The sequence below is a fragment of the Melanotaenia boesemani genome, chromosome 8 (assembly GCF_017639745.1).
Source record: "Melanotaenia boesemani isolate fMelBoe1 chromosome 8, fMelBoe1.pri, whole genome shotgun sequence".
Lineage (NCBI taxonomy): Eukaryota > Metazoa > Chordata > Actinopteri > Atheriniformes > Melanotaeniidae > Melanotaenia > Melanotaenia boesemani.
In genome coordinates, this window is record NC_055689.1 from 18,661,934 (window position 1) to 18,684,736 (window position 22,803).

At 39.0% G+C, this 22,803-nt stretch overlaps 1 protein-coding gene across 1 annotated transcript in view; it reads left to right on the forward strand.

The window, feature by feature from the left end:
- Positions 1–22,803, forward strand: part of LOC121643774 (laminin subunit alpha-3-like) — a 60,612-nt gene that overhangs the window by 19,105 nt on the left and 18,704 nt on the right. Inside the window, exons 8-40 of the mRNA XM_041991297.1 lie at positions 609–727; positions 1,875–1,965; positions 3,168–3,299; positions 5,154–5,204; positions 5,315–5,362; positions 6,489–6,623; positions 7,351–7,485; positions 7,891–8,025; positions 8,221–8,273; positions 8,742–8,841; positions 9,688–9,740; positions 9,917–10,022; positions 11,222–11,321; positions 11,400–11,556; positions 12,167–12,305; positions 12,500–12,642; positions 12,821–12,924; positions 13,030–13,186; positions 13,431–13,594; positions 13,730–13,838; positions 13,930–14,027; positions 15,206–15,392; positions 15,516–15,642; positions 15,894–16,042; positions 16,477–16,592; positions 16,858–17,069; positions 17,220–17,424; positions 18,129–18,273; positions 18,385–18,525; positions 18,915–19,076; positions 21,557–21,658; positions 21,764–21,847; positions 22,371–22,601. Of these exons, the coding sequence (XP_041847231.1) occupies positions 609–727; positions 1,875–1,965; positions 3,168–3,299; positions 5,154–5,204; positions 5,315–5,362; positions 6,489–6,623; positions 7,351–7,485; positions 7,891–8,025; positions 8,221–8,273; positions 8,742–8,841; positions 9,688–9,740; positions 9,917–10,022; positions 11,222–11,321; positions 11,400–11,556; positions 12,167–12,305; positions 12,500–12,642; positions 12,821–12,924; positions 13,030–13,186; positions 13,431–13,594; positions 13,730–13,838; positions 13,930–14,027; positions 15,206–15,392; positions 15,516–15,642; positions 15,894–16,042; positions 16,477–16,592; positions 16,858–17,069; positions 17,220–17,424; positions 18,129–18,273; positions 18,385–18,525; positions 18,915–19,076; positions 21,557–21,658; positions 21,764–21,847; positions 22,371–22,601 (4,190 nt within the window). The remainder of the gene's footprint in view (positions 1–608; positions 728–1,874; positions 1,966–3,167; positions 3,300–5,153; positions 5,205–5,314; positions 5,363–6,488; positions 6,624–7,350; positions 7,486–7,890; positions 8,026–8,220; positions 8,274–8,741; positions 8,842–9,687; positions 9,741–9,916; positions 10,023–11,221; positions 11,322–11,399; positions 11,557–12,166; positions 12,306–12,499; positions 12,643–12,820; positions 12,925–13,029; positions 13,187–13,430; positions 13,595–13,729; positions 13,839–13,929; positions 14,028–15,205; positions 15,393–15,515; positions 15,643–15,893; positions 16,043–16,476; positions 16,593–16,857; positions 17,070–17,219; positions 17,425–18,128; positions 18,274–18,384; positions 18,526–18,914; positions 19,077–21,556; positions 21,659–21,763; positions 21,848–22,370; positions 22,602–22,803) is intronic.

Sequence of the window (22,803 nt, forward strand, 5' to 3'; positions counted from 1 at the left end):
ACGGCCCCTTTAGAGGACAGAAGTATCCTCTTGCCTCTGATACTGAAGCCCTGTTGTGGATGCCCTGATATGGTATTGTATTAAGTCTCTGTGAGAAGTTGAGAACATTCCTCATATGGTGTGTGTGATCAACAGCACAGTGGCTTTGGGATAACTGCTTTTTGTCTGCAAACCTATCAGGTCAGATGGCTTGCTGGTTACGCCTGCGCCATGGTAGACCGTGGAAGCTCATTAGCGATTAATCCAGGCAGGCAGCAGAGCCTGTGTCAGCTGGAATCTAACTGCTTTGGACTGTTGACAAATTTTCCTGTCCTGAAATATAACCCAGCATCAACCACAAAAGTGAAGAAAGAAAAATGAAGAAGACTTGTAATTTGATCGGTATACTCATGCAGTAGAAATCCACCCTAACCTTTCATAAACTTTAATAAGACACTATAAGGGGTTTACAGGAAGAGGATGTGCCACCTTGTTGGTTTTAGATTTTATTGTTTATTGTAAAATTTAACAAGTAGCTTAAGATGGTTTGAGTATGAGTTAACTTACAGTGTATATAGACTAATTCTGGGTGCTTTTGTCTGTCTTTGTCATGGGGGTTTCCCCCTTAGCCTGCCAGTGTTTCTTCCATGCCGTTGACTGTTATTATGACCCAGAAGTGGAAAAGAGGGGAGCAAGTTTAGACACCTTCGGCAGGTATGATGGAGGAGGAGTGTGCATCAACTGCCAGGTACGAAATGCATGTCAAATCTAAACATGTTCTTGTGAGTGCATGAGTCTGTCTGAAAAAATATATAAAAAAAAAACCTCAATGGTGTTTTTCTCTGAACAGAGTCCTTTGTGGAGCATTGCATACTGTACAATTTACTGTAAAATACATGTAAAATTATTTCAAACAGATATTTCAGGCCAAAATAAATTCATTTTTTTTCAGATGCATACTGTTTAAAAGAGTTACTGTCCTTTATTGGCCAACATAGTTGTAGTAAAAACTGTACTTGTGTTATATGCAAAGCTTTGTTTCCCATCTGTGTTTTCTGCTGATTTCATCCTGGACATGGAAGTACGATGTTGTGGCTATAATGAACTTTCAATTATCTCTCTGGGCACAATGAAAACATAACTGAGTGCCCAAGCTTCAACTAATTCTGGATTTTCTAAAAATAACCACATGAAAATACAGGTTCAGTACAACTGCTATTTAGTTAATGTTTCTTAGCAAGTTATGCTATGATCAACTCTTTAAAACCATCAACAAGTCACTTTTAGTATTGAGGTTTGATATTTGTCGAAGGGCCACTGTCCTGCAGGTTTTAGATGCTTCCCTGCATCTTACATGGAATTTATCCAGCTGCTTGTTGTCAAGTTCTACACAATGACCCATTAATTTGTACCAGGTGTATTGAAGAAAGGACGGACACATCTAAAACCTGCAGTGGCCCTTCGACGACAAGTTTGAGATCACTGCCTTAGACTTTCCTGTTAAGCTGTATGTCGGCCAAAACACCAAATGCTGCCAAACACTGTATGTTAGTAGAGAGAAGTTAGATTATTGCTAAACTTTCAGAACCACCAAAAGCGTGTGTACAGGTTTGTTTTATGTCAGTATTGTTAAATTTAAGGTTGCTGATACTTGTCAAGGTTCAGAAAGCCCCAAAGAAATAAAAACAGAATCAGTTCACCAGAGTCTGTTAAAGATGCTTGTTGACGCATATTGTATAGTTATTCTGTCCCAGGAGAAAAAAACACCAAAAAAGACAAGAAATGCAAAAAAAAAGTCTTTGAAAACAAAGAAAAAAAAAACCTTAACTTTCATTTTCATTTAGTTTAGTCTTGTGTGGGTCCCACTTAAATTTTTTTAATTTATTGTTCTGTAGCACAACACTGCTGGCGTGAACTGTGAGAGATGCCGTGAAGGTTTCTACAGACCTTATGGGGTTCCTCCTGAGTCTCCCACTGGATGCATACGTAAGTCAAATTTTCTCTTCGTCCCGTTGACCGACTGTGTCTTCAGCATGCCCATTTTTCACATCTACAAAAATCTTTTAGTAATTTTTTGAACATTTTTATAGAACTTCACTTGGTAAGAATCTAATTTGGAGATGATCGAGGGAAATGTTGGCTAGATGCGTGTGGGCTTATATGTTTCATAAACTCGTCGCAGCTTGATGTGTTTTTATCTGTATTACTTTATTTCTCTGGAGGTGGATTGATTGAAATGATCAATTTTATGTGGTAGTGCTGCAACCTGTTTTCTTTCCAGTCAACATGTATAATTGAAAATGGCCACTGTGGCATCAAATGTGGAGCTATGTGTCAGTGACACCTGGAAACGTACTTATATATATATATATATATATATATATATATATATATATATATATATATATATATATATATATATATATATATATATATATATATATATATATAGCTATGGTGGCTGTTACCAACATGTACCAACCATATGGGACTAAATTGGTTATTTGTGCCTTTTGCTTCTATCATTTTATGACATATGCAATATGTTACCTTTTTTGTTTGTGTTGTATTTAATATTACAATTTATTGTTAAGTTTTGCACCTCAGGGCCTCCTTTTTTTCATTTAAACATCACTTTAACTCACTTTTTGAACACACTGGATTGTTTTAAAGCAGATGGTTTAGAATCTAAATCATGTATCACCATGAAGGCATTCAACTATTTTATTCGAAAAAAGGCTTAAGCATCTTGTATTAGACACGAATGGCTACCGTCACTACTGGCACCACAGCTTGTATTATTGCTAACTTGGGCTCTACCATTGTTTACATTACTTTAATGCTTCGTGGCTGTTCCTTGTGGTATAAATAGCTGGCAGTTGTGTTTGGACATGACAAAGCAGTGGAATGGGGATGGTTGCCCTGAACACTTTGAAAAGTAAACCATACCATCCATAAACTCAATTAAGTCAACTTAGTAGTGGAGGATGTTCAAATAGCAAATATTATGAGTAAATATTAAATATAATTCATTTTATTTTAAGATCTCTTATCTTTAAAGGGAAACCTTCAATTATTTAGTAGCTGTCATGTGCAGAAAATGTTTTTACTGTCAGTCTTTAATGCAGCCTCTATTGATATTGTCTCATTGTCACTTTTTTGCTTTCACTTAAAAAAAAATCATATAGCCTGCAGATGTGATGAGAGGACTACAGCTGGCTGTGAAATGGGATCTGGAAGATGCTTCTGCAAGCCACGGTTTGCTGGAAAAAACTGTGACCGTTGTGCTGATGGATACTCTAACTACCCCCATTGCATTCGTAAGTTTAGTCTTTCTTGAACCTTTGAGATGTTATCTTTGATTATGACATTGTTTGGGTTCATGGTTAACATGGGATATTTACTGCATACTTGAGTTAGTTGTTCTGATACTTTGTGATCTACTGCAATTACACACCAACAGGTGAAACTGATTGATGTTTGGGATACTTTTTATGTCATATTTCTCATCCTTTCCTGTCTGTGTCTGTCAGTTTATGCCCTGCAGGAAAAAACTTATTTAAAATAAAGGGCTGCATGTAAAGAAAGAGATGCACATATTATAGAACTCGCTGTTGTTTTTGCACATTGCACGTACCATAGCTTCATCCAAACAAACAGATACAGAAATTAGTTGCACAAAGAGAATTATCATGATTTATCTGATCTGGCACAGACATGGCATTCTGCAAAGGGTGTAAAGATAAGTCACTCAGCCTTTTATCTCTTCAAAAATGTGTTTTTTTTTGTGTTATTTCGTTGACTGACATATGGCGTGTTTCAGGTCTCAGGATGATCTTACTTAAGCATCTTTATGTGTCTTGTGAGCTATCTTTTAGTAGAGGGACTTTAAATAAATATTAATAAAGAAAAATAATCAAATGGTTCATAGAGTGACATCTAGTGGATGTAAAGATTCACATTAATTTTACCATACCTTCTAATTCTGACCAGCATTGTCCTCAAAAATAGTCATAGATGCTTTTCATGGCCATCATACATTCAAAAACCCTCACATCTGTGGTCTGTAGATCTGTCTGTGGTGTACTGTTGCCTATGTAATTAACTTCAGTTTAATTGTCATTTGTAATTAAAATATATATTGCATAAAGGTATTAAGTGGTCCTCTTATCTCCAGTGTAAACACTGACAAACTAGACTAAACATGTCTCACGAGGAGACTGTCTTGGTTTCAGGAGACTCTTCTCTGCTGTTTGTTTTTTGTCACTGCATGAAAGATTTGCGACGTGTTCTAGATGACACTTAAAGGAAGCCTTCTAACTTTTGTCCTGAAAGGTCACTGTGGCCGTATCTGACCATGATTACATGATAATAGGACATTTTAAAACACTAACAGCAGCACTAGTCGATAAAGTGAGGAAAATGAATCAGCCATATCTGTAAATACTGAAATATGAATGATCTAACATTAGGTGACAGTAGTCATTCTGAGATCATAGTCAAGGCCATTTGAATACCAGTCAAAATAAGGGTATCAGAGGGCGCCGGTTAGCTCAGCTGTTGGTGCCCCACAAACAAAGACTGAAGTTCCTCACTGCAGCCTGCTGGCTTGAGTCCTGACCTTTGCTGTAAGTTTTATGGTTAACAGCTAAAGTCTGACAATGTAGAACCCAAAACCATTTGAAGCAAACGTTTCTCATAAGAGTGCTTACTCTCAACCTGAGTGTTGGATCTGAAGGATCAAAGTCCATCCTTGTGTCTGTTAACAAGGGAATGGTCTGGCTCTGTCCAAAGGTTAAACAATCTCCCCGTCAGCATAGCTGAATCTTATTAACATATAAAATTTAATTTCTCTTGTCCAAACCAAATGGAAGCATAATCATGAATTTTATAGTGGTAATGGTGCTGCTAGAGGAAAAAATGGGAAATTGTGCCAATAATAATCAATGCATAATCCCAGTTAGACTTTCCAGTTCTAAGCTGATCCTAAAGGTTTCATGAAGAGGCAAACATCTGTAAAACTCAAAGGTTGTACAGTTCTGATAAGTGCATTTAGTTTTTGCAGTAAACACAATTCTCCCCCTGCTATAAATAAAGTCGGCATGTGAGGTTTTAGCTTATTGCAGTTTCCCATGACTGGAGTCATTCTCTTTGTGCCTTTCTTTTGCAATCAGGATACCCTGTTTACCCGGCCACCACCAAATCTCCTGCAGGCCCTATTGTGGGTAAGTGCAGTAAGCAAACTTACCCAGCTTGTCATATTACAACTTCATTAGACATGCATTTTAACAGCATGTTTTTCTCTCTCTGTCTCTCTCTCTGTCTGTCTGGGTAGGGCCCACTGCCTGCCCCCCAGGTTATTTCAACTCACCCAACTGTCAACGTGAGTGTGAAGATTTTTTTTTTTTTTTTATGATGATGCTAAGTTTACTTGTTTTATTGCTTGCTCTTGTTTAAATTACTTGTTTCTACAAGAACTCTGCTGATATGATTTCCCATGAGAAAGCTTTTTTATAGAGAATCTCATGAGTCACGTTTACTTAGAGGCAGGTCAGGCTGTTAAAACTGGCTGTAGAGAGGACCATGTAAGGTACCACTGAGTCTAACAGGCTTTGCTGTCAAGTTAAATGTTAGGAACATGTGCTAGACGTCAGCCATCTAAAGGCTTAATGTATATAATGTGTGAGGTCATGTTTGAAGGCCATGTGAGACCTGGCTTTTGTCATGTTTGGGTTTAACAGGATTGTTAGAATACTGGCATAATGCATGAGAATGCACAATGATAGTAGATAACATGCAGTTGTTCAGCATGACAGTCTGATGTTCTCAGATGATCTTGTCCACCAGTGGGGATTAAGTTCAAGTGGTCTCTCATGATAGCAATGGTCATTTGGGACTGTTCACTGAGAACTGGCCAATCTAATATTAGTTATGGCCCCTGTTCTAAATTCCCTTGTCTGGTTTCCTTTAAGCTGGGAAATCCATTATTAGTAGTATGGCATTTCTGTTAAAACTAAGACCTTTGCCCCTCATCCTTAATCTAATTTTTTCAGAGAATATAAACAAACAACAGCATTCTTGTTACATGTCTGTTCAAAAACTTTTCTTTTATCCTGTGAGCTGAATGAGAAGGATTTTAATGAGCAGCTTTAAAAAGCTGATTTTATTGTTTCGGGGCTGCTTAGAGGCAAAAGAAAAAAGAAGAAAAGTGTCAGTCTCTTTGGTGGCTGCTCCGTCTCAGTGCCAAGTCTATTAACATACCAATACCAGGCGAGGCTTTGCAAGACGTGGGCACCTGTGAGGCTGTACCACTGTTTGCAACTATATGAGAGCACCTCAGCTGAGGGGAATTTTTGTTCTCAGAATCTTTGTTCTCAAAGAAAATGGCCAAGTTAATTCATTATCACACTGTATTGTTCAGAAAGTGTTGCTCATTTGAATTTCTTTTAGTTTGGACGTGTTAGCTTTGCATTTTTTAGAATAAACCTTTCCAATGTGTTTGTGCCCAGCATGTATTTGTGACTACAGAGGAACAGTGCAGAGGATATGTGATGCTACAGGCCGTTGCCTGTGCAGTCAGGGTGTGGAAGGAGAGCGATGTGACCGCTGCCGATCTGGATACCACTCCTTCCCAAACTGCCAGGGTGAGAGAGAGCACATTGTACCAACAAACTCCTCAAAACTTAAAAGTGTTAGTTGTCAGGGAGACAATAAAACTTAATTTTTATCTAGAAAGACGTCTTATAGATGCGGCAGTGACCCATAAAACTAAATTTGTTTTTTTATAATTGTGCAGCCAGTAGAGATGGACTAACTCTAGAGACATTTGATTTGTTTTTCAAGCTGTTTCAAGCAAGTGCAAGTTTTAGCCCCTTTAAGGCATGAGTGTCAGATTTTTAACTTGCTTTGCAACTTGACTCTTTAAATGGAGCCTCTCAAGAAGCCCATCTGCACACAGGGGTAAATGTAGTAATTCTTTTGTTTTTACAGTAATAATCTAAATGATTTTATTTTGCTTCGATAAAAATAAATGCTCTAATGTCTAAGGTTGACTCATAATCTAGCAAAGCCATGTTAAAGTGGTTGTTTTTTATTGTCATGCAACTTTTTTCTGTCACTCGGATAAGTCTGAAAGAAGTGTGAGATCATTAATGGAAAAATCCCACAGCTTCCTAAATTTAAACTTTTTATCAATTTATTTAGGAACAAATATCTTAAAGTTAAACATCTTCAAGTTTAAGTTTAATCTTAATAGAGGATAATATTTTACTAAATTTACAAGTTTCTACACTATGATTACCATTTTTTTAAATTAAAAATGACTTAAAGTTAAATTATTTAATCAAGTTTAAAATGAGTATCTTCTCTTAGCGTGTCGATGTGATGGAGCTGGCGTGTCCGAGAGTGTATGCAGTCCAAATGGCCAGTGTATCTGCCTCCTTAACTATGAGGGACAGGAATGTGATGAGTGTGCACCAGGTTACTACGGATATCCGGACTGTGCTGGTGAGTGGGTTTAATCCCTGAAGAAAAAATTAAATGTAGCTTCTGGTTTCATTGCATTTATGGTGGCCTTTTCTCATGACACTGGAGCAAAAGAAGAAGGAGAAAAAAAAAAGAAAGTCCTATTCCCACAGAGTCCTGTAAAATGCTACTTTGTCATCTGCACTGATGGTTTAGGCTCTGGACAGATATCCTTCGGAAGTCCATATATATATATATATATATATATATATATGTATAGAGACTTCCCAAATATGAACAACTGGGAATTATTGAAGGAAATTTGCTTCCTAGAATGTGCAGGCAAATCTCAAGAGTCATCTTAAACTGTTTTTAATATTAGATTTGCTTAATCCCAACGATGGCAACACAATGGGGTCATGCATTCTGCTTGTTTTCTGTCTGTAGCCTGCCAGTGTTCACAAGAAGGCTCATATAGCACAGCATGTAACTTGCTGTCGGGTCAGTGCCTCTGTCTCCCAGGTGTGGTGGGGCAGAAATGTGACCGTTGTGCCTCTGGGCTAAGGTTCCCCCAGTGCTCAGGTAACCTGTAGATGCCATTTTATATTTATTTCTGGCAAATTTAGTTGTTTAAGTCAGTAATGTTGGATGTCACATAGTCTTGTAGTAGGGCACACAAAATATTCTCCTAAAGTTTTTTTTTCTTTTTTTTCAAACAAGTGTTTTACACATATTTTCCTTTCTTTTAACATTGCATTGTTCTACATCATTCTCCAGACTCCATCAATGTGTGTAACGCAGCAGGAACAGAGGTTTCTGATCCCCAAACAGTAAGTTACTCTCAGTTAACTTAATTTTCCATTTATCATAGCTGCATTACTGTCAAGTTTCTCTTAGCCTTGGTTATAGTCTAATCTGGGTGTGGATTCACATGAAATAATATCCTCAGCACTGATAACGCAGCTGAACTTTGGCCAACATATTACACTGTATAACAAGGAAGTGCTTTTCCTTTGAAATGTGAAGGTAATTGGATAAAGGAAAATACACTTCCCTTCATTTTCAACAGGAAAAAACACCATGAAGTAATGCTCAGCTCAGAAGTACTTCTACCTTTAACTTGTCAGCATTTACTATGTTTTAATGAAAGGATGAGAGCTGCCAGTTTCCATTCTGAAGTACTTGCTCTGTCGTACAATATGCAGGCTCTCCTGATTTCATCTATCTGATGGTGAACAAACGTAATCTGGCTTTCAACAGAAGCTACCAGTCTCAACAGTTCTTATCTGTTGTTTCAGGGCTTATGTCGCTGCCTACCAAATGTAGAGGGAAGCCTGTGTGACAGGTGTAAACCTCTCTACTGGAACCTCGCTACAGAAAACTCTCGTGGCTGTATAGGTGGGTTACCAGAAATCTGAACACAACTAGGAAACTTTTGCTGGTATACTTTTGGGAAAGATCCAGGGCTACTGTTCCAGTGTAATGTTTTTCCCTCTAACTGTATTATTTCTGATCTCTCCACATATTTTTAAGCAGAATGTTAGATTTCCAGAAACAATCTGACAAGGTACTGATATGGGTCTTGTTCCTTTTTGCCCAGCAAATGTGTCAACATACCCCTGCCAGCGGGGCCAGATCTGCCTTCCTCTCCCTCAGAGGGGAACAGAAGAATAACAAATTATATAGACAAATTCCTGTTAGCTTTCAATGGGAGATTTCACACACCAACTATTACCCTGTGGAACATTAAAAACAGCCTCTTATGACTTCCTCTTCGTCCCCTTTCTTAACCTACAGACTGCTAGCTTAGTCTTTATCATCTTAAAACTTTTCTACAAATAAAGGTATAATAAGGTTGCTCCCATTATACAGATTACAGCTCCAGGCTTTCAACAGGTATCTGTCTTATGTTACAATTCTGCTTTCTTACAAGAATGTTATCACTAACATGCTGCCTGAAGACACAAGAAGGGGAAAGTGTTTTTAATATCTCAAGAATGCCTTTGGTTTTTACTGTGGCTGGACATTCAGAGAAAGTCTTGTTTTTAAATGGGTCCATGGGAAATGGAGGCTGTAACAGGTTTTTTGGACCTTTGATGTGCAGATCTCTGAAGATTGGAGAGTTTTGCACTGCTATATCTCACTCATGAATGTTTCAAAAACCCTGTAATCACAGTCTATTCACTAAAAACTCCCCTTTACCTTGTTATTACCTGCCCCCTTTCTATCTTTCGCTCATACCAGAGTGTCAGTGTGATCTCAAGGGGACACTGAGTGGTGTTGGAGAATGTGAACAGGTGAGGATTTTCAATAATGCATATCTATAAATAACTGTCTAATTACATTGTGTTTTATTAATATAAACAGTTTTTTTTATTTGTTATTTTGATTGCACTGCTTAACCACACAACCTCCATGTCTATTTATTTATTTAACCACACATTATTCTTTACTGGATCATCTGTTTATTCAGAGAAGTGGATGGTGTCACTGTAAGCCCAATGTGTGTGGCCACGCATGTGATTCCTGCAAGAATGGATACTTCCTGCTGCAGAAAAAGAATTACTTTGGTTGTCAAGGTAAGATGGTCTTCTTTACCAAACACCCAGCAACATAATTAACTAATATAACCATACTACTACAGTTTTATCCTAATATATATAAAAAAAAATGACCAAGCAGTGCAATGGTTTAATCTTTTTAGTTAAAAAACACAACAAAACCCTCAGATGAAATTTACATGACTGGAATTTACTACCTCATGTCATGTAAGCTGTAACTGAATCCAAATACTAAGTACTAAGGGACTACTGAGAGACTCATCACTGATCTAATGAGTCTGAAAGTAATAATGCTGTGTTAGGCCAGAGCCAGGACTGGAGTAGAACTGGTTCAGGCCAGTGGGGTAGCTGGTGAATAGACAAGAGTCAAGCCAGAGGAGAACTTAAGTGAGGTTCAGAGGGTGCTCAAGTGTGCAAAGAGTGCATCGGTTGCTTAGGTCAGCAAAGCAGACTTGTCAGCAGATGAGAATTTAGGTCAGAGGTTTAATAGAGGTTACGGTGAAATTTTCTTTTGTTTTGCTCAGGAACGTTTCTGAGTGAAACGACCCAGAAGTATCTAAGTGGCAGACGGTTTTAAAAGCTGGTCCAAATTCACTAAATGCAAAGGAAAGGCACTTCAGTGCTTCATCATCTCTTTTAGTAAAGGAAACACTGCACCACCCTTTACCAAATTAAAGGAGGCAATGCTGTCCCATAATTCTTTGCTTCAACACTAAGTGATACTCAAATATTGCTCACTTATATTAACCCTCATTTGGATTTTTAAATAAGGATTTATAAAACCACTTTAAATCAAACTGGGAATTTCAATCGGATTAATTTTAGAAAAGAATATCACAGATGTTGTTTTACTTTTCTGCAACCTTATCATTTTAGTGATCAAAACTGTTCTGGTAAATTCTTGAAAACTATGCAGCAAGCTATATAGTATTGAATTTAAAAAAGCTACTTTTCTCTGTGATTTGATGAATGGCTAATATGCTAATTAATATTTATATGTGTTTATATATGTAAGTATAATGATGTTTAAAGGCATATTTGTCCATTAGTGCTGGATGATTTCTGCTCCTCTTCGATGGGAGCAGATCAAAAATGGAAACATTAATAAAAATAAAAATGGAAAATTGATGCTACACTGTCAAACAGAAGCACTGTTTCTCAGTCTGGGGTTAAAATACTCTATTGACTTCTTTCACTCTCCCTGCTCTCTCTTCTAGGTTGTCAGTGTGATGTTGGAGGTGCCATCGGTATGGCATGCAATGAGAAATCAGGACAGTGTCAGTGCCGGAAGAATGTAATTGGCCGCAAATGCACAGAGTAAGATATGATTTCTGATTAAGCATTTTATGACATACAGCATGTATACATTATATTACTCATTCCGTCTTATATTAGGCCAGCATCCAGCTACTACTTCCCAACTCTGCACCAGCTGAAGTTTGAGGTGGAGGATGGTACAACACCAAATTCAAGACCAGTACGCTTTGGTTATGACCCCCAGCAATTCCCAGATTTTAGCTGGAAGGGTTATGCTATAATGTCCCCTGCACAGGTTTGTCTTGTTACAACACAATCTTTGATGCATTGGATACAAAAATATGATAATTATAACTTCACTTGGAAAAACTGATTTTATAGAGCACCTGTGACTGCAGTGGCCTTGTGGTTTCCTTCTTTAGCACACTCTGATACCAACATGAGTCTTTTGCTTTTGCTTCTGCACAAATAATCCCCCTTGAAGCACATGGCCTCCTGTTATTTCAGCGCTGATATGAGAATGTGGACACCAGCTCTCTTAGAACTAACACTCTCTATCTTCAGCCAGAGGTGATCCTAATGCTTAGCCTTGGCTTTGCTGGACCTTTCCATATTGTAATGCGCTACTCTACCCCCCAACACAAGGGGAGAGCACGAGTGAGAGCGTGGATCTTGGTGGTGGACGAAGCCGACTTTCAGTCTTGCTGTGACTGTAAGTGAAGGGCCTGCCTTGCTTTAGCTCTGCTTTTCTCTCTTCACCTTACTTTCCATGTGTTAATTAACCTACTCTGTTCCCTTAACGTCTTCGCCCACCTGACATGATTTCTCCGTTTAACACTTCTCCTCCCTCATCGTCTACTCAAACCTGTGCCATTGTAATCAGCACGTAACTGTCATCCCTGCAGAATGAAGTCAGAGTAACAGTGCATGTTGATCCAAAAGATGGGAGGCAGAATTTATTCCGTGTGGTTCTGCGGTTCATTAACCCCAGCAGCATCAGTGTGACTGGTAGCATCAAGGCTACCAATAACAGAGGCACTGCAGGTAAGGCTGCCTCTGACATTATATCAGCTCATTCCTTTCATCGTCATTCTGTCAAATCTAACCCATCATTTAATACATTAAAACATTCCTTTCATAGCATTTTTTTGGAAACTGATACATGACTTATCTTATTGCTAAGCAAGTCTTTCTGAATGTGCATGACATTACATTAATCTTTGCTTGGTGCTCTGCAGGGACTGATCAGAGTAAAGAAATAATATTTCCTCCGAGTCCCTCCCCATCCTTCATCACTGTACCAGGAGAGGGCTTCGCTGAGCCTTTTGCATTGAATCCTGGGAATTGGATCATTCACATAAGGGCAGAAGGGGTTCTCTTGGTAAGTTTACGAGGAAGAAACTGATGTATAACTTACGCCAAATATTTAAAGAACAAGAATAAAATAGCTTTTGTTTAATATTGTGGTGCCTTAGTCTTATGTGCCTTGGCTATTGAAGAATAACTGTAAGTGTAAAACATTGAATAATAAAATGTACATTCTCACTCTCCCACATCAGGACTACTTAGTGCTGCTGCCTCGGGATTACTATGAGGCTTCTCTGCTTCAGGAAAAGATCACTGAGCCCTGCACATACTTACGCTCCGCAAACAAGGATGCAAAGTAAAGTTTTCTCTTCTTTTTCCTTTTTCTAATCATTTACATGCTCTCTTTTTTGTTGTTGGTGGCAGAATTCAGTCAATTACTTTCTCTTCGTGTGCATTCTAGCTGTTTGTTGTATAAGCATGTAGCCATGGATGGCTTCAGTTCTGTGCTGGGCTCGCAGGGAAGACTCTCCACCCGGAGAGGGCGGAGAAGGAGGCAAGCTCGTGTGCAGCGCCCTACCCCGGACCACCCTGAGATGGCTGCTCTCAATGGGAGACAGGTTCAGTGTCATACAGATAACTACATGGTTTGCAGACTGAGCTTCACAAAGGCAGGGGTTAGCGGGCAGGTTCATGTCAGCTTTTGTTAAGGAGAACTTTGATTAGCCTTTTTATTTCAGTGTGTAGACAAGAGCGATAAAGAATAGACTAAATAAGCACCTGAACATGCCTTTTTATGATTATTTTTGGCATCTTAAAATCCCACAATGTGTCCTAATTAAATACATTTTTTGTGCTCTGTAGTCACAGCTGGACCTCATTCTTCGTGTACCTCATCCAGGCCCATATGTTCTTATCTTTGAGTATGCCAGCGAGGTTGACACTGTTCAGAATGTTAACATACTCATCAATGGTCAGTCAGATCGACAGATTTTGGCTCGGGCCAACATTTATAGTTGTGCCTTCAGGTGAGTCTTGTATTAGTTTCTTTCACAACATCTGTTAGGCTAGCATTTTCCTCATTTAATGTTGTCTAAAGATTAAAATGTCATATGCTCTGAAACTGAATGTTTTTCAACTGCTTTGCTTTCTCATCCATGCAGCACCTTGTGCCGTAGTGTGGCAGTGAACAGCAGAAACCAAGTAGGAAAGCTTCAGCTTTCTCACAAGACAGAGATTCTTCTGCAAACGTCCACCACTTCATTCCTTCTGGTGAGGAGAACATCCCCACAGAGAGCAAGGAATAGCATGATTTCTACTGTGTGCAGCATGGTGTTTGAAATAAAATAGTTTCTCTTTGTAGTATAAAGTCTATGCCGTCCCTGCTGAAGAGTTTTCCATTGAGTATGTGGAGCCAAAGGTGCTGTGTGTCTCAATTCATGGTCGCTTCACAGAAGACAGGTAAGTGTTTTAACCCACTTTGCATGCTTTCTACACCACAAAGATAATTATTCCTGAAATCTTGACTCACGTATTTCAATTATATGTAATTTCTTTAATCACATCTTTAATATATTCACACTGAATCAACATGATGGGAAAACATTGTGTAAATGTAAAACTTGAGTCATCCATTTTGACATAATAATGAATTTAAGTTGCAATTTAGGTTATGTTAGATGTTTAGACCAGACAATAGAGACTTACATCTGTACTCCAGCTGTGCTTACATGCATTCCTCCAGTTGGACCAGGTTACTTACCTGGGGCTAAACTTAGGGCCAAACTCCTTCTCTCTTACTAAATTCATTTATGTTTAATATGATAAAAAATGCAGCAAGCTATATAGTATTGAATTTAAACAAAACTATTTTTCTCTGTGATTTGATGAATGGCTAATATGCTAATAATATTTATATGTGTTTATATATGTAAGTATTTTGATGTTTAAAGGCAGAATTGAAGTATTTGTCCATTAGTGCTGGATGATTTCTGCTCCTCTTCGATGGGAGCTGATCAAAAATGGAAACATTAATAAAAATAAAAATGGAAAATTGATGCTAGGTGGGGTTACTCTGGCTGTGCTTACATGCATTCCTCCAGTTGGACCAGGTTACTTACCTGGGGCTAAACTTAGGGCCAAACTCCTTCTGTCTTACTAAATACATTCTCACTTTGAACCTAATAAGCAGCCTGGATGTTTCAGTTTTAACAGCTGTCAGTGTGCAGCTCTGTCATTTACTGTGTTACTCAACATGTGCAGTATAGGGCATGAAAAACACATATAAAGAAATAAATAGGTGGAGATTACTTGAAAGCAAATGTAACTTTTATCCATGGATAAAAGGGAACACTGTTGAGGCTGTAAATGTTAACCAATACAGCTGATTTTATGTGTATGTACAGGTTACTTATATACCCTGTGACCCTAAAACAACACAGATTATTATTCTGTTTTAGATATGATTAGTAAGGATATGATTTGCAATGAATGAAGAATCTGAGTTTTGAATAATGTAATGAAGCAGCAAAAACATCCTCAGGGAGAAAAACTAGACCTTCCATTTACATCCTTCTTTTTTCTCGTCGCACTGTGACTTGGCAAACAACACCCAAAGTAATACTGTTTGTCATTTGTAGTCGAGACTGTGTTCTGCAGCAGTTTGATAAGCCCACATCAGCCTGGGTTCTGTACGCGGCCCGTGATGGGCGGCTGTCATCCACACTGCAGCGAGGAGAGAATGAGGAGTGGAGGCGGAGACGGCAGTCAGGGTTGTTCTCTGTCCATGTGCCTCAAAGCGATGGGACGCTGCTTAAATTCCCTCAGGTATGAGAATAAAACCCAGACTCTCTGCTGTTGATTCATTTATTTGATTGGCTGTGTAACAAAAATATTTTTGAATTTCACTCACACCTTTTGAAGTTTTATCCATTTCTATTGTTTTTCTAGACGGAAATCAGTTTCACTCCAACGGTTCCCCTCCCAGGCCGGTATGTGGTTGTGGTCCACTATCACCAGCCTGAACATATCTCCTTCCCTGTGGAAGTGCAAGTTGAAGCAGGGCGTTTATGGAAAGGTGAGTGTGTTGGAAGAAGTGGTTGTCCAATCTGAAGCAATACGTTTATTGACGCCCACTAAATATTGAAAGTTTACTCTGGCGCTGAGGTGCAGATTCCTTCTGGTAATCAGATAAAATCCATGGAGTCATGACAGCATGGAGATGAATGATTTGGACACATTTCCCTACTTGGATTTATTAGAGAGATGGATTATTTTACAGTATTATCTCTTTTATTTTCATAAATTTGAAACTGCTTTCTCTGGCAGGTGTGATAAATGCAACCTTCTGCCCTGCAGTCTCAGGCTGCAGGGAGGTTGTCATTGCTGATGACCGCATTGCCCTCGACTTTGACCAGAATTCTTGGCAGCTACCCACCATCTCTGTGATTGTACCAACTAGGAAGACCCTTATTCTGGTTTGTGGTTCATGCAGTTGTTTACAACAAGTGTACACATCTCTGTAAAATCAGCAGGTTTTTGAAGTCTGTGTTTTGCAGCTTGTGATCTGGTTGAGAACTTGGCATCCTGTGATCCTTTTTCCTCAGTGTTATGCCATATCCCCAACAACAACAATAAAGGGACTGTATTCTACCTGGCAGCCCCACACAGCTTTACAAAAGCTTCCAGGCTGTACTTAGATACATTCCTCCACCTGGAGGAACCGTTGAGTTTTGCTTGTGTGTTGTTTATTATTTGTTTTAATTTTCATCTTTGGATACAATCAATTTAAAAATGTGTCTCAAACACTTAAATCCTTCTTTTCAGTCCAATTTTTTAAGTGTCATAAAAATGGATTTTATGTTAAAAATGTATAAACACACAATTTCTTTGTGGTTTGTATTTTGTTTAGGACTATATCATGTTGGTTCCTGACAGCAGTTACACCCCAGAGCTCCTGAACGAGAGGCCTCTGGAGAAATCTGCAGATTTCCTTCAGCAGTGCAGAGGAGAAGGGTTCTACATTGAGTAGGTATTCACCATATAACACAAGCTGGACTCAAACCCAGTTGAAATGATACTTTAACATGTAAGTCTTACATTCTGTGATAAACTGTCCTGGGTGTTGTTGTTTTTTTGTTCTTAGTTGTACCAGTTTAGTAAACATATAGAAATTTACTGCAGTACATCAAATGATTTTGGAAATGGTGCCCTCTAGTTGTTATGATCATGTATTAAACCTCATCTGTATTTAAAAGAGCTGTTTTGTTTATGTCTTGTTTTGTCTTGACAGCCCCAGAACTTCTTCTCAGTTCTGCAGAGACTCTGCCCGCTCTCTCATAGCAGCTTTTAATGATGGAGCTCTGCCTTGTGACTGTGACAAGTCCGGCTCTACAGGGACTGTGTGTGATCCAGTTGGAGGACAGTGTCCCTGCAGGCAGCATGTCATCGGGCGTCAGTGCACAAAATGTACCACGGGATACTATGGATTTCCCTACTGCAGACGTGAGTGAACGTTAACTTTTGACTCCTATGAGCTTGTGGGAAAATCCAGATGTCTCCTTTAAAAACACACAGCTACTATGTCATTCATTACTCTCTGGGAGTAAATTCAAACCTCTTTTCAAGCTGGTGAATTGCCTTCTTTGTCTGTAGCATGTGAATGTGGCCGCCGGCTGTGTGACGAAGTGACAGGACGCTGCATCTGCCCTCCACAGACAGTCAAACCGGCCTGTGATGTGTGTCAGAATCAGACTTTCAGCTACCATCCTTTACTGGGCTGTGAGAACTGTTTATGCTCTCCAGATGGCATAAATACAAATGCAGGACTTCAGTGTGATCTCATTACTGGACAGTGCAGGTGAGATGACACTGCCATAGAACACAAAACACTGCACAATTATACTGGGTGTGGCTTGGCACTATCAATAAGAGCAGGTCTCATATGTAATAATTTAGCTGCCAAGGACAAAGAGTTTTTTTTTTTTTTTACATTTTAAAGACAGCTGCATTTTCCTAAATACCATAATTTCTCAAAGTCAGGCCTGAATTTTCAAACTGAAAATCAAAGCATCAAACCACAGAATAATATTAATTCAGTACTGGCTTGTAGTTCGTTCATGCTGGTGCACAGATATCCATTATTGTCCTGAGTGACAATTTACAGAGACATCTCTTATCCATGCTGATACACCATGCGGTTGAATCCTAATTCATTATGCAGCATGACAATCCAGCCAGAGTTCCCAAAATCTGTCTTTAAGAAAGATGAGTCTGAAAAAAGAGGAGAAAAATTGTGGCAGGTGCAGCTTTAATAAAAACAACCATTTATTCTTTTATTTTTAGCTTTTGTAGAATCCTTTTTTTTTTTTTTAAAGAATATTCAGTTTTAACATCAAATATAAATAAGATGTTTTTACTTTCAGAGTTAAATGGATAAGAAGACAGTGATGTAAAGCATCATAAGCTAATGCAAACAGTACGATTACACTGCAGGTTGTTCTAAGATGTGGATTTACACTTAAAACTTTACTAATAATAGCACACTTTTGTATCTTTATGCAGTTGCAAGCCTCGTATCGGTGGTCGGCAGTGTGATCGTTGTGCTGCGGGTTATTATCGCTTCCCCGACTGTATTCCTTGCGACTGTAATCAAGGTGGAGTCACATCTGATGTGTGCCACCCAGACACAGGCAGGTGTCTTTGCAAGGTGAGTTCAGCTCATTAAATTGCTTATTTAAAAACAACCCCCTGCTCATTTTCTCTTTATTTGTGCCTCCCTGTTCTGACTCTGTCTGGACTGCTGCTGCCATTTTTGCAGAAAAATGTTGCTGGCATCAGGTGTGATACTTGTCAGAAAGGTTCCTTTTATTTTGACCCCTCCAACCCACTTGGCTGCACCAGCTGTTTCTGCTTCGGGGCCACTGACCAGTGTCGGAGCTCCAGCAAACGCCGGGGAAAGGTGTGCTTGCTTTTCATGCCCATGCATGCAATTGAATACCTTTGGAAATTCTATGCCTTGCAGAGCCTTTTGGCTCACAGACGTTATGAGGAGAACAGTGCCCTTTGTTTAAGAGGACACAGACCTAAAATGTTAAAGATCATAGCATGCCACGCCAAAGTTATTTTATACTTTTTGTGCAGTAGAATTATTACATAAACCCAAATCATTCTATGTATTAGGAATAGTTGTAACTCCATCTTGTCTTGTAATATTATTAATTCAGGCTGTTTTTTTCTGCAGATATAGAGACATTTGTCCATTAAAATCAATGCACCATAAAACTGTCATGAAAATATTTGAAATATCACAGCTTAACTAAAGTACACTCCCACACATGCCATTACCAGTTTGTTGACATGCGGGGCTGGCGTTTGGAAAGCCCCGACAAAGAAGAGGTTCCTTCTGTGCTGAATGTAGCCAGTAACACAGCAGTGGCAGACATCCAGGAGCTCCCCCCCACAGTTCAAACTCTACACTGGGTGGCACCACCGTCCTACCTGGGATACAGGGTGAGTCAATCAGAAACCTCATAACCGTGAAAACTCTGTTGTCAGTAAATGTATATAGCAGCTTGAATTCTGTCACAATATCCAAATTTATTTTATTAATTCTATTTTTATTTCATAGGGACATGCCTAATAAATATATCAAGAATTCTGTAGTAATTATCTAATAAAATGCACAGCACCATACTTTCAGACATATTAGGCAAGCATTAGAGAGAACAAAAAAGCAGTACATATGCTTGCTTGGAAATCTATATATATATATATATATATATATATACAGGACTGTCTCAGAAAATTAGAATATTGTGAAAAAGTTCTTTATTTCCTGTAATGCAATTAAAAAACATGAAATGCCATACATTCTGGATTCAGTACAAATCAACTGAGATATTGCAAGCCTTTTATTGTTTCAATATCGCTGATTATGGCCTACAGCTTAAGAAAACTCAAAAATCCCATCTCAAAATATTAGAATATTTCCTCAGACCAAGTAAAAAAAAAAAATTATAACAGCAAAACAAAATCAAACATTTGAAAATGTCCATTAATGCACTCAGTACTTGGTTGGAAATCCTTTTGCATGGATTACTGCATCTATGCGGCGTGGCATGGAGGCAATCAGCCTGTGGCATTGCTGAGGTGTTATGGATGCCCAGGATGCTTCAATAGCGGCCTTTAGCTCATTTGCATTGTTGGGTCTGGTGTCTTTCAGCTCCTTCTTCACAATACCCTACATATTCTCTATGGGGTTCAGGTCAGGGGAATTGGCAGGCCAATCGAGGACAGTAATGCCATGGTCAGTACACCAGTTACTGGTGGTTTTGGCACTGTGGGCAGGTGCCAGATCATGCTGGAAAATGAAATCATCATCTCCATAGAGCTTTTCAGCAGACGGAAGCATGTAGTGCTCTAAAATCTCTTGGTACACAGCTGCATTTACTCTGGACTTGATGAAACACAGTGGACCAACACCAGCAGCTGACATGGCTCCCCAAACCATCGCTGACTGTGGGAACTTCACACTGGATTTCAAGCAACCTGGATTTTGCGCCTCTCCAGCCTTTCTCCAGACTCTGGTGCCTTGACTCCCAAATGAAATACAAAACTTGCTTTCGTCTGAAAAGAGGACTTTGGACCACTCTGCAACTGTCCAGTGCTTCTTTTCCATAGCCCAGGTCAGACGCTTCTTCCGCTGTCTTGAGTTCAGAAGTGGCTTGACCATGGGAATACGGCTATTGTACCCCAGTTCCCTGACACGTCTGTGAACAGTGGCTTTTGATACCTGGACTCCAGCTTCAGTCCACTGTCTTTGAAGCTCCCCCAAATTCTGGAAGCAGCTCTTCCTCACAATGCTGTTAAGGCTGCGGTCATCTCTCTTGGTTGTGCAGCGTTTCCTGCCACATTTCCCCCTTCCAACAGACTTTTTGTGAATGTGCTTTGAAACTGCACTCTGTGAACAGCCTGCTCTTTGAGAAATTTCTTTTTGTGTCTTACCCTCCTGATGGAGAGTGTCAACGATGGTCCTCTGGACAGCAGTCAGATCAGCAGTCTTCCCCATACTTGTGATTTAGTTTACTGACCCAAGCTGAGTGTTTTTCAAGGCTCAGGAAACCCTTGCAGGTGTTTCGAGTTAATTTGACGATTCAAGTGATTAGTTGAATAGCCTACTAGTATACTTTTTCATGATATTCTAATATTTTGAGATAGGATATTTGGGTTTTCTTAAGCTGTAGGCCATAATCAGCAATATTGAAACAATGAAAGGCTTGCAATATTTCAGTTGATTTGTAATGAATCCAGAATGTATGACATTTCATGTTTTTTAATTGCATTACAGGAAATAAAGAACTTTTTCACAATATTCTAATTTTCTGAGACAGTCCTGTATATATAAAACATTCCACATATTGAACTGAAAATTAATGTGAATATTAAAAGCTGAACTTCTTTCTGGTACACTTTTTGTACTTTTTGTCCTCATGTATTAAAGTTAGTTCCTGATAATTGAGGTCTACTATGGATTTTTTCTTTATCAGTGTTATTTTAGCTGGTTGTGCAAATATTTTACCAAAATATTTTAGTTGATCCAGAGCTCTGCAGCCAGAATTCTGCCTGCCACAACCAAGTTCCTGCAGTTTAAGCCTCCCTTCTCTGGCTTCCTGTAAAATCTAGAATAGAATATAAAATCCCTTTTATTACCTACAAAGCCCTTAACAGTATATCCCCATCTTATATCAGTCAGCTATCAACTACAACAAAATCTTTGTTCCCAGACTGCTGGCTGCCTTGTGATTACTAGAATTTTTAGGAGAAGAATGGGAGGCAGAGCCTTTAGTTTTCAGGTCCCACTTTTATTGAACCCCTGGTTTTGTGTGGGACACAGAAACTCTCACAGGTTTTTAAGGTAAAAACATTGACAAAATATGTCTAGAGTCAACTCAAATGAAATAACAGAGGTTTTGGTGTTTTTCTTCTCTTAGGTTTCATCTTATGGCGGTTTCCTCACCTACCAGTCTAAAACTTTTGGGATCCCCAGTGAGGGGATGACTTTGATGGACAGACGACCTGATGTTGTGCTGACTGTGTGTATTACCACTGTTCCTTTACTCCTACCGTTGATCCTTTCTTTTCTTATACTGGCAGAAATGTGTATTTTTACATCCTATCACTGCCCTCCTCCCCCTCAGGGTCAGGATATGAACCTGATCCACATGGCTTCAGCCATTCCACTTCCAGACAGAATGTATCAGGGACGAGTTCAGCTCATAGAGGTAAAACAAACAGTTTCTCTCTATCAGCACTACTGTTTAATGATTTTATGATGCTTTAGGTTTTAATCCTAAAGAAGTCACACATTGTGAGTTTTGACCTGGGATCCAGTGCCAGTTATGAGGTCTGACATGATAAATTCTGTTTGTTAGACGTTTAGATTTTGACATTAAAGCTGGAATGGTGGGAAACTGACAATTGATCAATAAAGGCATGCCTAGAGAAGCATGGCCCAGATTTTGTCTGCCTATCGACATACACACTATGCAAGAATTTTCTTCCTCAGAAGTGTGAAACTTGTCAGCAATCTGCTGTTAGGTTCTGTTATTCCTGCACATTTGTGAAAATTTGGATAGGGTTGTACATCATGGTCAGTGTAAATGTGTTTTTAACAGACACAATTTAAAACATAGTGTTAATATGTGGTTTTCATACTTCATTACATCTATTGAAATGTCTCTCTTGAATAAAGTTCACCCCTGATGGTTTCTTAGGATTATTTCCCAGAATTTCTCTTGTTTGTAGGGAAACTGGCGCCATGCTGGTACAAACAGGCCCGTGTCCAGACAGGAACTCATGATGGTCTTGGCAGGTCTGGTGGGCTTGAGGATCCGAGCCCTTTATTTTACTCAAAGTCAGCGACTTAGCTTGGGGGAGGTGGGCCTGGAAGAGGCCACTAACTCAGGGACTGGAGGTCATGGAAATAACGTGGAGAACTGCTTCTGCCCCTCTCAGTACACTGGAGACTCCTGTGAGGTTAGTAGTTAGTCTCATCCAGTGAAAACTGGATTTAAAAACTTTTTTTTAAAGTACGTTTTTAGCATGAAGGGACATTTTAACCTTTTCTACATTAATAAAATAAAGAGTGTGGGACCTCAAATGCATGCCTAATGTGCATATTCACAGATCAGGGCTATTTAATAGATCAAGACTATAGAATTACATGTGCACCAACTCT